Source organism: Oryza glaberrima, chromosome 1 (genome assembly GCF_000147395.1).
Source record: "Oryza glaberrima chromosome 1, OglaRS2, whole genome shotgun sequence".
Taxonomy (NCBI): Eukaryota; Viridiplantae; Streptophyta; class Magnoliopsida; order Poales; family Poaceae; genus Oryza; species Oryza glaberrima.
Window position 1 is genome coordinate 28065357 of NC_068326.1, and position 16288 is coordinate 28081644.

Genomic DNA, 16288 nt, shown 5'->3' on the forward strand with positions numbered 1-16288 from the left:
AAATTTGAATCGGATATATAAACTTTAGGTCTATAAACTTTAGATGTATAGAAATACTATATATAAAAAATATTTGAATTCAAATTCAAATTTGAATCGGATATATAAACTTTTGGTCTCTAAACTTTAGATGTGTAAACTTGAGGTATATAAACTTTAGGTGTATAAATTTATTAAAATAGGAAAGTAATAAGGTACCAAAAAAGGAAACCAGGTGGAGGGAGGGAGGGGGGAGGGGGGTAGCGAATCTGATCGCTACCCCCATTGGCTGGGCGATCGATCGCCCATTAGGGCTGCCCGATATCTTATACGTTCGTTGTGAAAAAAATGCATATGTAGTTGCATGAGAATATCATCACGAGTTTTTCTGTGTATGCAATTTTCATATATCTCTATCTCTACTATTATAAAAATTGAAGATATTTTTGCTGGTGGTTTGGTAAGTCATCTGTATTCAAGTATAATTCTTATCTGTCTGCATCATTAGTTATCATGCCGTCCTCCTATCTCTTTTTTTTTGTCCACTTTTGACATTGTAAATATCCATTCAATTGCAAGGCAATGTGTAACACCCTGAAAATCTAAACTCTAAAAATACGGATTTTCAAAAACTTTTTAAATTAATTGCATCATGCCGATCTTATCCGCCTATTTTATTTGGATTTGATCTCGAAGTTTATTAATCGTGAGTAAAGAATAGTTAATTAGCAATAAACCTTAAAAAAACAAATTGGTAAAATAAATATAAATTAAAGTAAAGATTAGGTGTGGATAGGAATAAATAAAATATTATCGCGACCATATTTGGATCAATTAAATTTAAATATGATGGAATAAGAATTAACCCTAATTAAAAATTCAAATAAATTATATAAAAATAAATATGAGTAATATTAATCTAGGGTGAATTCATTAGTTGAGATAACACAAATATTGAGTAAAATGCATATATGCAAAAATTAGGAATTGTGGAATCAAATTTATATGGGAAATACACTAAAATCGGGATAATAGGAAAAGTCACTATTCATTGCCCCATACGTGTTCGATCGCGTTCCCTAGCCCTAGCCCCTCCTCTGCCGCGTTGCCCTCGCGCCCCGCACGCCGCGCGCCGCTCCGCCTCCCCTCTGCCGTCGCCGTCGCCATCACCGCGCGTGCCGCCATCACCTCGCCGCCCGCCCGTTGCCATTACCGCCTGTCGCCACGCCGACGTCGCTGAGCCGCCCCGAGCCCGCGCCGACATTGCCACCCCCGTGCCGCGCGTGCTGCCGTCCCGTTGCCGCGTCGCATCGAGCCCCGTGCAGCCGTCCCGTCGCCGCCCGTCGCCGTCAAGCCCGCGCCGCGCCGCGCCGTGCCGTCGCTGTCGCGCCGTGCCGTCGTGTCGCCGCCCACTTGCATCCCGCCCCGAGCCGCGCGCCACCGCTGTCGCCGTCGCCATCGACGTCCCGTCGCCGCGCGCGTCCCATCACCGCTGCCGCGCCGCGCGCCGTCTCGTCGCCTCGCGCCGCGAGCCCGCCGCCTCGCGCCCCGCGCCGCCGCGCCGCCGTCGTTTCACCCTTCCCCCTCCTTCCCCTCTCTTTCTTCCCCTCTCCCCTATAAAAACCCCGGACCAATCCCCCTTCTCCACCCCACTCCATTCCTTCCTCCTCTCCCTCTTCCCCTTCTCCACGCGTCGCCGCCGCCGCGCCGCCACCTTCGAAGCCGCCGCACCGTCGCCCCGGAGCCGCCGCGCCGTGCGTCGCCGCCTTGTGCCGCCGTCGCCGTCGTCGCCGCCACCGCCGCCGCCGGTGAGCCGTCTTCCCCCCCTCCACCTCGCGCCCACCGCCGTCGCCGCCCGGGGAAGCAAAGAGCCGAGAGAGAGAGAGAGATAGAAAGAAGCCGGGAGGGAGGAGAGAAAAAGAAAAGAGAGGAAAGGAGAAAGGAGCCGGGAGAGAAGAAAGAAAAGAAAGGAGAAAGAAAAAGAGAAAAAGAAAAGAAAAAGAAAGGGAGAAAAAGAAAAAGGAAATAAATAGGAAATTAGAGGGAGATTAGGGAGGTTTAGAAAATTTAAAATAATTGGAATTTAATTATAGATTAATTATAGTCATAGAATTGCAAAAATTAATATAAATTATGGATTATTCTTGGCAATTTCTATAAGAAATCAATTCGCGGTAATAATTTAGATGTAGTTAATAACTAAACAAATAGATGAATTCTTATAGATTATTATAGATTATTTTTGGGTAATCCCTATAAGTAATCGGTTTACGGTAGAAATTCGGATTTAACTACTAGGGATTTTACCCGTGTATTATATTTAATCATTTAGTCATACACTAAATTAAATCGTATAATATTTCTAGGATTCCGTCCGATATTTAGCTCGCGATAGAAATTTCTAACCTATTATATGGATATAATGCTCGGGTAGATTAAATTAAAAACTTATGACAACAAAATATTTATACCCGCAAAATAGTTTGAATCGAAATTGGGTTTGTCTTAGTTCGCGAATAATAAAGTTAATATAAAGAAATCGACTTTCGCATTCGACTTTCATTTGGATTTATTTGGATTTTTATTTGAATTCTAACCGAATTCAAATCAATTTTCGCACATAACTATAGAGCCCGAGGGAGTTGCGGATCCAAGCGAAGGTCAAGACTCGCAAGACATTGAGCAAGGCAAGTCATCACTATTCTTTGAACATGTTGATCCCAATTGTGAAATTGTTTTGTTTACAAATAAAATTGCATGCAATGATGAACATCCTACTTGTGATTATGCCATGCCTTGATTATTGTTTGCCCTTATTCCTTCGTAACCATGTTTACGTATGAGTCCCTAGTCAATTATGACAATTGCTTAGAAATGCTATTCTAGAATCATGCATACTCATATTTATCAAATGCTATATGCTTGGGCGATTACCTTTGGGAAGGTAATTGAGATGCGGCATGTGGAGACATGAGCGCCACATTGCCATGATGTTGATGACATGATTTGTGAAAGGAGAAATAAAATTAAACAATTGTTTTCGACTGGGGCGGACGGAGGATTTGGGTGGTATCTGGAAAAGGCTAGTACCGTCCCCGGTCAATTAAGGACCGAGCCATGAAGTTAAGCATGAAACGACCCCCGTACAACCGTACTTCTCGAATGGGTATAGACCTAGCGGATTAGATAGCCGAGCGGAGGCAGTATCCCTGCATAGATGGTTCACCTCTGAGTGAGGCAGATGCGCTACGATGGGACAGCCGTTGAGGTAGGGTCGAGAGGCGTGCTCTACATCGGTGTCGCCATTGGTAGGACTGCCATGAGTGTGTGGGAGAGAGAACTTAACTTGAACCATAATTTCATATGTGTGAGACTTCTCTTTCCCGGGAGCGCCAGAACTCCTCTCACTGCTAGAAACATGGACGCCTAGAGTGCATGAGGATTTAAGTTCATGGAGCGGGTACTGCCAATGTGAGGTTATCGAAAAGCTTTGCCGTGACGCGTCTCATGTGTTGGGACGAGGCTCATGTGTTGGGCAGTCGCGGAGTGCGAGTAAAGTGTACATCCACTGCAGTGTGAGTAAACCAAATCTATTCGAATAGTCGTGCTCGCGGTTATTGAGCACCGGGACATGTATTACACTTGGCTAGACTCTAAATTCTTTAACTTGTGTAGGATGGGATATTGCATGATGATTTTTATGCTGATGGAGCCACTTCCTGAGAGGCGGGAATGTGGACGTCCTCAGAAAACCATAACGACTCAATGGCGGGAAGCTATGCTTGGGATCACAATGGATGGTGGACAGAACCGTCATTGTTTAATATGAACACTGGTACTAAAATTTGATCAGTTTGTGCTAGGTTTTAGGCTTGTGAAAAGAATTACAAAACTGGCTTTGCGCAAAAGAACCATAGCCATCCTTTGAATACCCCTATCATGTGCATTCTTGCTGTGATGACTTGCTGAGTACGGTTGGTATTCACCCTTGCAAATATAAAATTAATCAGAAGCGGGAGATGAAGCTTCGGAGGATCTCTATGCCTACTACCAGGAGGGAGATGAAGACGATGGCGCTCAGTAGGTCTTAGTTACGGTCGTTGCCTATGGCAATGGCGTGCCGCTGCCTTAACTCCGCTGCCTTACCTACTTCTGTTTTTGGAATGTATTCCGGACCGCTTGGTCCGATGATTTAAGACTGTGCCTGCGGGCTTATGATGTAATAATTCATACTAGACTCTCGTGTATGTGCACTTGATATTTCAGCCATGAGTTCGTGTGTACCAGACTACTTGATCCAGGGAAATGGTACTGTTTACACGATTGATTCCTGTTATAAAAACGGGGTCTACACAATGCGAGTTACGCGACTCACATTTTTTTTGAAACTTAAACATCCATTAATATAAAACAACAAAGTTCACGGGAATAAATCTCAGTACATTGCTAAAAGGTTAAAGAGAAAGCATAATGCCATCCGTTTCCAAAGAAACGAGAAACTGCACTAAGGCCACCAACTTCATATAGAAACCACACAGCAGAGAAGGTGCACATCAACAGGGAGCTGCGGCAATGCCGCAACGAATGCAACCTTGGGCCTCCTTCGGCGTGCACAACGCTTGACAAACCGGAATCCCCATCCGGTTGCCTCCACGATGACGGCACAAATGGAGGTCTGCTGCTGAGCCGTAGATTTTGGAGTGAGCATCCCCGGACTCAGCAAGCTTAAGATGTCCACAGAGTTCATCGTTAAATCTGAGGAGCGTGAACTCAACTCGAACAACAAACCTTGCATGGAACAAGCTAGAGGAAACACATAGGAAGAAGGAGCCCAAATCCGGATCCCTAAAACCACTGAAGAACTTGAATGGTGGCAAACGAACTGATATCTTCTAGGAGCGACGTATGGGGGAGGGGAAGTGAAATCCTGCAAATCTCTGATGGAAACCTTTGCATTGAAAGCACATGCACCAGAGAAACCACTGCCACAAAGCCGGCGGGAAGTCAACGCGCACCACGAGCTGCGCGCGCCGAGCAACAGCAAACCTAGCCGACGGGAGCCACAAGGAGCCGCCGCAACCGTCGCAAGGAGCAGGACAGCGACCTCCTAGACGAAGAAGGCATCACAGCTGGCACCGCCGCGAGGAGCCACCTCCCTCCGTCGAAACGACCACAGGGCTTCAGATCTCGCGCCTCTACCGCTGCCAACCGTCGCCGTCGTCGACCACATCGCAAGGAGCAGGGCGGTGACCTCCCGGCCTAAGACGGCAACGCAACCGGCACCACCGCAAGGAGCCATCTTCATCCGTCGAATCGACCACAGAGCTTCGGATCTCGCACTTCCACCGCCGCCAACCGTCGCCGTCGCCGACCACATCAGCACAGGGGACTCACCGGCAAAAGCAACCAACAAGGGACAAACCCTAACTACAGGAGACACCTGACCACACTATGCTAGTAGGGGGGAAGGTGGCCGGACCCCTACTCTAGCCCTCGCCGGAGGCGAACCACCGGAATCGAAGGGGAAGAGGGGCTGGAGGGGAGGGATTTGGGAGAGTTACTGTAGCAAGAGAAGGGGAACATGAGAAGAAGGAACTTTATGACTTCTACGCGACTCACATTGAGACTTGGCTTTCCATCCAGAACAAGGGCCAGCGATGAAAGACTTTAAAAAGTCAAGATGGACTAACATTTATCTTTGCATGTGGATAGATTCTTCTTTTACTTCACGTGGATAATAGATTTGACACGCATGCAAATCACGACTGGACTCCTCTTTTTCTGATGCAAATAATGGCTAGCTAGCAAGGAGATCTTAGGCTTCCTTTTCTTAGAGAAGGTTGTAGAAAAAAATAACAAAGATGTATTCGATTTTCAGTTGTTGTAAATCTATACCTATAATATTATATAATAAAAAACACATATGGATTAAAAAAAATTCGTTCGTCGTCACCTAATTTTTTTCGTCCGCAACATTCCAAGTCCAACACACAAAAATCATCCCGAGTCTGTGTCAAATCGGTTATGATGGGGATTTTACATATATGGTACTAAAATTAAACAATTTGGTTATATACAACTGTTTGTGTTATACTACGAGAGCTTGCATATACAACATACAAAAGTTGGTTACAAAATTTCCTTAAATTAGATCCCAAATACAATAATTTATGAAAGAAAAAAAAACCCAAATCCAGCAAAATTTCAGCCACCTGAATCATGGTCTCATCGGTTTCGATCTTCGGCCGTACATGGCATGATTCATCGCATGCACTCTCAATCGACTTTGGCCTGGCGTCGGACCTCGCCAGAGATACGAGCGACATGAGTTGGCCGCCGTCGAGGTACCACCATCGCCACTCCATCTGCTTAATGTTGCTGAAAAATTATGAAAAAAAATTATGACAATTCATTAATTCAATTCTAGCTAAATGGAACTAGTGAGAATTTTAGCTTGATGTTTTTATTATATGGATTTATTTTCTGACGAAGATAGATTATAAATTCACGTAAAATTAATCTCATTATAGGACATCTGCTTTCCACCATCTAAAAAACACAATGCATAAAAGTAGTAGTCATATAATTTAAACACCCATAGCAACGAACAGACATCTATGCTAGTGTGTGTATGTATGTATATGTATATGGGTGTGTATATATATGTGTCGATCGGAAACGTCGCGTAACGAGGAAGCGCCTTTAATTAATTAGTGGCAATCGAATTGCGACACGTAATCTGCGTTAATTTATATGCCTAGCAACGAAGTGTCGGACAAGCTGCGTGGTTATATATGGATCAATCGCTGTCCACGATGATGATCGATGATAGACGACGTCGATCCTAAATTAAAGATCGATGATGAATATCCATGTCTGACATCATCGTCGATCGAGAGGTTGTTTCTGCGTTAAGCTTCTCGTCGTAATTAGGGAGTACGCATTTATTCTTCATACTGAATATAAAAATCACGATTAATTTAATGTAGAGACCAGATTAATTTCTACTTTTTCCGTTTCAGGTTATAAGACTTTCTAACAAATTGTATCTAGATTTATTAACAATTATATGAATATAGATAATGTTAAAAAGTCTTATAACCTGAAACGGATGTAGTAGTAAATATCGACGATGCACGTATAATCTCTAGCTCGTAAATAAATTTGCATGAACAGTTGGATATATTAATTAACCTGCTGCTGAGTGCTGGCATTTTGCACGAACGTGTGCATGCACCTGACCCCACCAAACGCAAAGCGACCATTGCATCGACCACCTCCATCGGCCATTCAACCTGCAAGCGCTCGACCGGTCATCATTCATCAGCTTAAAACTGCAAAAGACGACCCAAGAGAAGAAACGATCTAGAACGAACCGTGCCGTCCTGCCGTGAATCAGAACTTTTTCTAGTTAACTTTACGTACCAGTAGAGTATGTACGTATACGTACTGTAACTTTTACAGACAGGAACACCTTTTGACTTCGTCTCCAAACCTATGTGAAACGGTCGAGGCGATAGCTCTCTTATTAATCCACGAGTAGTATATATATTATCATGGAGACATCAGACAAGGCTAATTAACAGAGAGGGGACAATATGCAACAACGTATCCCACAAGCTTCCATCCATGCATGCATGCATGGATCGGCGAAGTTAAAATTTCTATGACTCGTTGAGGGACGAGACGACGGGCAGGTGAGCGACCTTAGATACAGGGTGGTTGTGATCTGGTTGTGCTCTATCTCTCGCCCTCTCTCCAATCTCCATCTCTCTGTCTGATTTGTAATCTTTTCCCTTGGCTTTGAGCGTGCACGCTTGCCCAACTTCCCCTTGGCTTCTAGCGTCTTATTCCACACGCGCACTCCAGCTGTTCGATCGATTCACCAGGTATAAAATCGCCGGTAACGTGGCGCACGTCCGGCCGCCTGAACCTGCGCCGATCGAGATATGGAGAACCTCCAGCTCCAGGGAGATGATCACGACGACGAAGCGCTCCCTCACTTCCCCTACTTCGCGGTGCCGTCACCGCCGCCGCTCGCCGTCGCGCCGGCGGCATCGGCGACGACGTCGGATGGTCGCCAGCACGGCCCACTCGAGGTGCTCGAGCAGCCGCCGTGTAGTAATAACCTGCATCCCGATGGCCTGGTCGATGGCCCTCAGCTAGCGGCGACGACGGCGGTGCCGATGATGCTGCCGGCGATGACGTCCTTGGACTGGCAGTCGCTCCTGCAGACGTGCCTGCAGGTGCCGCCTCCGGTGCTGGAGCAGCAGCAACCGGCGGCGGCGGCGCAGGCGGATCAGTACAGCGGGGAGAACGATCACGGCGATCTGCAGGCGGCCGAGAGCAGCGGGGCAGGTAACAAGGAGAAGCAGGTGATGGCGAAGGGCGGGGCGGGGAGGCCGTCGGGGACGAAGAAGAAGGCGAGCCGGCCGCGGTTCGCGTTCCAGACGAGGAGCGACAACGACATCCTGGACGACGGCTACCGATGGAGGAAGTACGGGCAGAAGGCCGTCAAGAACAGCAAGCACCCCAGGTTCGATCGGCTAATTAAGTTCTTCGATCTCTCTACATATTTTCGATTTCGACCGGCTAGGTTAATTCATGCTAATAACAATTCTAACTTATTATTGTCTGATTGCATGCGCTGAGAGTGTTGAGATTTCGTTTAAATTTAAATTATTTACAACATGTAATTCAAAATCAAAACTTGAAAATTGAATCTATATATAATATATACGTTTGGGCATGTAATTTTGACCGTGGATTAAGAACAGCTGGGAGGTTCAACGCTCCCTAGCTAACTAATGCATGAGCCAACATGCATGGCTGCATGACGTGCCTGCTATGTTTGGATATATAGCTCGGTCGGATTATATACGCAGGTTGTGTTAGGAGAGCTACGTTCTGTTCTTGTTCGCCAAATCTCTCTTCGCCTATAGTGACAACACATAACTTATCTCGTTATTAAATCCAAGTTTATTTATATTCTAATAACTGCCCACAACGTCAAGCTTTTGGAAACATAAGATTTTATATTCCTCGCAAAAAGAATTCATATTCAACAAAATCACCATTCTAAAAAAAAAAGGTCAACTCAAACAATTAATGATCTGAAAGCTTCAACTATCTAGATGATGAACCAGTTTCATCCAATGTTCACGATTTTTAAATGAATAAAAATTAATGTCTGAACCTTAATTTTTAGGAACATCAATGAAAAAATATGCATTTTAATTAATTTAACTACAAAGAAATTTTAGGTAGAATTTTGTATTTTCCATGCTTCCAACTTAGAATTAGAACGGATTTTAAAAGTCAATATCTTGGAATTTAGGATCCCCTCTCTCATATGTTTGCTTGGTCACACAACGGTCCCTAAAATGACTTTGTATATATTGCCCTTGGGGTTTTGGTAATTTCATGTCCTTTTATATTAAAATAAGTATATATACATTCATAGTGATATAAATGTTGTTTCTTAAGAACTTACAAAATTTGAATGAAATTGCAAAATATAACAAAGTTATGGCCTAATAGTTAATTTACACTTTAGGATGTCAATTTAATGTTAATTAATAAAATAAAAGTTAGAATTGTAACATAAGGAAATCAGAAATTATGTAATGTACAATTCATATTTTAAAATGTTAAGGATCAAATTAATATTTGCAATGTAAATTCAAGAAATTTTAAAATTAGGAATGTTTGAACTATGTTTCAATGAATATTGATTTCAGTGAAATTAAAAATCCAAGAAGGCCATCGCTCTGAATAAATGACATTTCATATTTTTCTACATGCGTTCATCTCTACTATATCAACCAGCAATGCAAAAAAAAAAGAAAAGAAAAGAAAATTAAGAAGCGCATTGACTGGAATCTACCTCCTACCACCCCGTTACATATTGTTGAGATTCAAACAAAATTATAGTTTGTTAGTTCTAGAATATATTTAATAAAATCTACTTTTTGTAAAACCACGATAATGACATTGTAATTTGTTATGAACTTACACATTTATATAACAAGGTAGCAGCGTGTGGAAGGGGAGGGGGGTGTGGGGTGTGTTAGGGAGCTAGCGAGCGAGAACTTGAGAAAGGCGATAACGCGATAGGACACTGATGACTATGATTGGCTAAGCTTGCTGGATTATATAATTAGCGTGAACCGTAGGGGAGGGGCGATGGCGGGCACTGTTACACTATATATAGCAAATTGGGAGCCTCTCAAGAGCCTATTCACTGTTGATAGTGGCGTAGAAAAAACTACATATTTGATATAATTATGCAAATTGCCATGTGCCTATGCGTGTATGAGTAGATTTCACAATTTACACATATATGTGTTACACACTATCAAGTGTTATTAAAAAAACGACGGGACATATTCAAGGAAAAACTACAATATATATTTTGAACATGCATATATATAAGACCATGGTCCATGGACAGTTCATTTCATTCTCACCCCACAGCAAACATACCTGAATACATATGCACGATGATTACAGTGCAGGCATGTGTGGTGCATTCATAGTCAAATGTTGTAGCAAACGGTTATTTCGTGGGTTCAACGATATCAAACAACTCTGTGCGCGCGGTTTGTTTAAAAAACAAGAAAAAAAAAAGTCCTTGGCGATTAATAACTGGGTAGTACCAAGACAGAGATGTATATATATTTGTCCCCTGAATACCCTCTTCTTTTTTACGTGAAAATATTGCATGTCCTCCAAATTGTTAAAAAGAATAAAAATACTTGATGAAGTATATCAATATGTGATATATATCTTTTCTTACAAACATGCAAGTTAAAAATTAATCTATACAACTAGAAACAAAATAAACAGATTAAGCTCTAACTAGCTAGCCAATGGCAAAGGCTAGATATATAATCCATTTCTATTATATATAAAAAAATAACATGTACTATTTATAGTCATATTTGTTGTTCTTTTTTAATATATATAAGTTGAATTTGAACTTTATTTGTGAACTAGTATATCACATATATTGATATATGTGTATTGTCAAATTTCTATATAGTTTTTCGTAACTATGTAGAGGACATGCAATATATAAGTAGATGTCTTAAGGGATAAAAATGGACTTTTCCTTTATATATACTCATTTCCTGTCGCATAAGTGCACGTATTACAACATATATGCAGGAGCTACTACCGGTGCACGCACCACACGTGCAACGTGAAGAAGCAAGTGCAGCGGCTCGCCAAGGACACGAGCATCGTGGTGACTACGTACGAGGGCGTGCACAACCACCCCTGCGAGAAGCTCATGGAGGCCCTCACCCCCATCCTCAAGCAGCTCCAGTTCCTCTCCCAGTTCTAATTAACGACCCATATCGATCGGTCTCGGTCGGTCTCAAACTCTGAAATGATCGATCTTTCAAGTTACTACACAAACACAATAACACACATTCACGTGTACATATATACCTGCAACAAATTAAACTCTCTGTTTAGCTTGGGGGGAAGAAAAGGAGAACAATGTGGCCTACCTCCCCCGTCTCCCGTCAATACAGTACAATATACTGCTAGTTGATCATGTATGTCGTCATACTGTATATACGTACTCCCTGTACGTGTATCCTTGTATATTTTCATATGTACGCTAAGCTTACGCATATATTGTATATGTGACACAAATAATGCCCCCGGAAAGTTAAAATATGTCGCTGTTATTTATTTCAAACATTGCGTATTACTATCAGCTCATGATAACAGTATGGGTATTTTAGTTTCAAGCTATGCAGCTTTTTATTTATCATGAGAAAGCTCAAGCTGGCCACGCTTGCTCACAGTAATTCAGTAAACTGGGACCAAGAAGAGAATAAGGCCATTCCTTTGCTGATCCCAGTGCATTTGAGCCTACTAAGAACGCAGAGAATAAGGCCCAACAAGTAGAGAAAAAGCCCAGTCCATAAATGAGCCCACTAAGGACGTGGAGGAGAAAAAGCCTACGATTCGCAGGCACACAGCACGAGCATCCGCCGCCGCCGCCGCCTCGCCTTAGCCTTGCCGCCTCGTTCCGGCGAGCAGCAGCCACCCGGCGGCCGGTCCACCACGCAGACGCAGTGACTCTTCGACGGTCGGGTACGCACTTCTCCGTTGCTCCCCTTTCCTTTGTTTTTCTTTTTTTACCCCAATCGCCGGAGGCGGCTCCATCCACCGATCCGCCCTTCCTCTGTCCTCTCACAACTCCGGCGGCGGCGAGGTCGGGCCTTACTCGCTCGAGGCCACCATTCTGCAGCGCCCCTACGTTGAAACCTCCCCCACGTCCCCTGGACTGCCGCCGAGTGGATCGATGGGGACTTTGCACTGTTGCACCCTCGGCAATCCCTTCACCGTTCTCGATTTCTATACTTCTGTAACATCGGCGACTCATGTTGATCTTCTTCGGACCCCCATTTCCTCTGTTCCCCTTGTTCTCGATCGATTTCTATTCAGTATTCTTCTCACCCCCCCCCCCCCCCCCCCCCACAACCAAAAAAAAATCTGTTCGCTATTACTCAATTTTAATTTGTGATTCTTATGTGTTGTCATTGTCCCTGTTAATTTCATTCTCTCCTCTTAATTTCAATATATGATCCAGTGTGATTTGCGCGAGTTCATACTCAGTGCTGTTTTAGCAGGGTTCTGGATGTGCCATAGTTCTCTATCTTAATTCTTACAGTAGCTTATTTCTGTTAGCTCTGTCAATTCGATTAATAGTATTAGTTTCCTGCAGTGCATGACCGCAGTTCATAAATGAATTTGTGTGATTGTACAATTCGTTCAATGTTCGTTTTCTAGTGTAGGATAAGGGGACATGAGCTTGCTTCTAGAGTTGTGGTTATTTTTTCGAGAACAGGAGAGCCCTACTTTAATATTGCTTCTAGCTATGCATTACTTCTTAGGTCCCAAAATACAAGGCACATTAGACTTTTACAATCTCCAACACTATGCTTCAACCATTAATTTCCTTCATAATATATCATGAACAACATATGGAAGTACTTTTAAATACATATCTTATGACATCACATCCGTGATGCTGGACATATATATTGTTAGTTTATAGTTTAGTTAATGTTACAACCATTGATTTTCCTGAAAATTTGGATGCCTTATATTTTGGGACGAAGGAAATATCTATACTTCTAACTTTTATTTCACATCTCAGGAAGGGAGAAAAGGCTTCTGGGTGAATCTTCTATTATTAGAAAATGAACAAGGGCAAGATTTTCAAGTTGGCAAAGGGATTTAGAGGCAGGGCGAAAAATTGCATAAGGATAGCAAGGGAGAGGGTTGAGAAAGCCTTGCAATATTCCTACAGGGATAGACGTAACAAGAAGAGGGATATGCGATCCCTTTGGATAGAGCGTATCAATGCTGGTACACGATTGCATGGGGTATGTATCCATTGCACTCAAGCTGTCAAAAAGGAAATATCATTGGTAGTTGCTAGGAAAGATCTAATCATACGCCGTTCCATCCTGTGCTTGAGCCTTTCAAAACAAACAATTCAAGATAACATTACTAGACTTACATCTTGGAGTTTAAGTAGCTCTTTTCTTGCATTTGACTACCAGGTGAACTATGGAAATTTCATGCATGGATTGATGAAGGAGAACATCCAGCTCAACCGGAAGGTGCTCTCAGAGCTTTCTATGCATGAGCCCTACAGCTTCAAGGCACTTGTTGATGTATCCCGCAGTGCATTTCCAGGGAACAGGCCGCCTGTTAAAAAGGAGGGTCTAGCAGCCATCCTGTGAAATGATTATGTTCAGTCGCACACTGCACTCATGATGGCCGTTGCAACTGAAAGTTACTACTATTATTGTCTTTTAGCTCAAAGGTGACTCATGTAATTCTCCCTTACCTATATTAAATATTTATGTTATTTTGTGTGATGTTCTCTGTAGCAGGAAACATCTAATTGCATTATTGTTTATCTGGCCCCTTTCTGTTAGTCTTATGGAGAGTGTTATTCCTTTACTGTTGACAATTTCAGCAACAGTACTATGGATTTGGTCATAATATATGCAAAGAGTCATGACTTTGTCATTACTTGTTCCCTTATAATGGTGGCCATGCTGCCTATCAAACTTTGCAAGTTTGGTTTCTTATTATTTCTGCGTAATTATTTGAAATTACTTTGGAGGATTTGTAGTTAACAAAGCAACTGTGCTTCAAAATGCATATATACTTCTACAATGCTTTGATTTTCAGAAGAACAGAAAAGAATAGTGCTCAGACAATTCCTTTAGGATGACAGTCAAAGTTCCCCACTTCCCCACTTAAAGGATAATGATACCTTCCAGCTCAATCACAGTAAGTTCATCGCCTAATGCATTACCCTTATTCTGATTCAGGTTTCCTACCACTCATGCAAATCGGTCTAGCAAACTACATTTATATTGATTCGGATCAGAAGCTCTAATTCTTCAATCCTCCAAATCTCAAGTTAATTATTCATAGTCCATTTTCGGCTTTTACTTTTCATAATGTATTGGAATAACTGTGTGTTCCTGAGAGGTGAGAGCTATCCTTTTCATCCTCCTTTTTTTAGGAGCACCTTTTTTATCCTTATAAAGTGTATATATGTGCATTATTGGATTCAGATTATCTGATACATATTTTGTGCTGAGCTTCAAGTTCTGCTAAAGTAGACTCCATTTTTTTAAAAAGAAAAATATAGCAATAGTTGGCTTATCCAGAAAATAAGCACTATGTTTCTGATGCATGTTGCTTACCAGTGGATTGATTAGCTATCAGGACTAGCTAATAGATGTTTTATGCCATGCCAGTTTGGTTCAGATCAAACTTGCACTAAGACATTTTTCGAGGATATGTCATCTGGCCAATGATTTCTAACCTACGGATAGAAGTCACAATGCTACGGTGTGTACATAAATTGTAGGCAAACTTTTTGGTGTTGGCCACTTGGCCTAGAGCTATCCTTTTTTTCTGAACAGAAAGAAGAAAGCAAAGACATATATTCTTGGTTCGAGGAATTTACTTCTGCACAAAGATTATGTTGGTTCCCTTTCCAAGTCTATAACGAAATGCACAGCAATGCGCACATCACTTTTGTCTCCATGCAAGTGTGAACACGGTTTGTTCATTGGAGCAACCAAAGCCATGCAGCTGTTGCGCTTTGGGTCTCTATTTTCTCTTCGCTGGATTGCACTAGCATAGTAGAGTAGTATTTATCAACTGGGAGAATAAAGTAGCAGTTCGTGGTTGCATTATCAACAATGCATTTCTGAAAAACTCAATTTTTCATCTTCTTTACAGGTTATAGAAAAGGACCTTATTAATGTCTGAACTGGAACCGAAGATTGTGTGAGCTTTGGATGGAATTCTCTGTTCGCTTTATTCGTGCTCCTCTTGTCCTACCATTCATCCTAAGATATGATTTTTATTTCCTTTGTTTTTGATTAAGACATTTTACAAGATACATTCTTGTAGTTTATATTGCTATCTATAAAATCGTATTTGCTCCCTTGACACTATCTTTTTGACGCGCTGTGAACGTGGAACCAATTCGCTGTCAGATGTGCTGCCTCTGAAAGCTCCGATGTTCACACGACACTGCTTAGATAACAAGTTTTCACTAGAGTGCTTGGATGTTTTCAGTTGGGATTGCTATGAACTTGCAGTTTTATGACGGAGACATCAGTAGGTGAACGACACAGAACATTCGTGAAGAATCTAGTATCTGAGGACAATACATCAACAAGCTTCCCACGGAAGCATTTGCATGAAGCAAAGTTGTCAAAGATGTTCCCGTCATTCCATCGATGTTCCATTGGAGTATCGATATTCCTTCCATTGGTGTACAGCAGGCAATAGGGTCGTAGCCAGGTTCTTCACTTTTGGATATTGTAGCTAGACAACTTTATAGTGAAGGAACGGACTGTTCAGCATAATGGGATCTACATCCTTTTGAAAGATACATTTTGAAACTTTCAGCTACCTGCAGAGAAGTGATCACTGTTTCAACCTGCAGAAAGTTTTACCACCGAATCATTTCATTGAATATACCAACCCAAGGTTACAATCAAGGATGTAAGCTTAAGATGATGATCTCTTGGTGCAGAGAGGACCTGCTTGTCATGGAGTCTTTGAGACTGGTGGCCATCTCTGGAAAAATAATGGTCATGCTCATCTGAGCACGTCTACTCGAGAGGCTTGACAAAGAGAGATTTGACCTTTTTGCTCCTGACTTTGCAGGTTGCGACCTACTAATAGATGGTGCCCTCGCTGCATCACCTTTCCTCTAGAAGCACAGCTCAAACGTTCGAGC

General features: G+C 42.5%; 1 protein-coding gene and 1 long non-coding RNA gene across 2 annotated transcripts; both read left to right on the top strand.

Moving 5' to 3' along the window:
- Positions 1–7605: 7605 nt before the first annotated feature.
- Positions 7606–11689, top strand: LOC127769290 (probable WRKY transcription factor 24). Its single transcript, XM_052294829.1, has 2 exons — positions 7606–8515; positions 11149–11689. Exons 1-2 carry the CDS (start codon positions 7929–7931, stop codon positions 11324–11326), a joined length of 765 nt encoding a protein of 254 aa, XP_052150789.1. The 5' UTR covers positions 7606–7928; the 3' UTR covers positions 11327–11689.
- Positions 11690–13756: 2067 nt separating this feature from the next.
- LOC127763186 (uncharacterized) lies at positions 13757–15484 on the top strand. The gene is made up of 2 exons (XR_008015684.1): positions 13757–14310; positions 15277–15484. It is a non-coding gene; the product is annotated as an uncharacterized LOC127763186 (long non-coding RNA).
- Positions 15485–16288: the final 804 nt, after the last annotated feature.

Bases quoted from the DNA above. Each gene is read 5' to 3' on its own strand.
- LOC127769290 (XM_052294829.1), top strand. From the start codon at position 7,929: ATGGAGAACCTCCAGCTCCAGGGAGATGATCACGACGACGAAGCGCTC. The intron at 8,516-11,148 runs GTTCGATCGGCT...ACATATATGCAG, and splicing joins AAGAACAGCAAGCACCCCAG to GAGCTACTACCGGTGCACGC.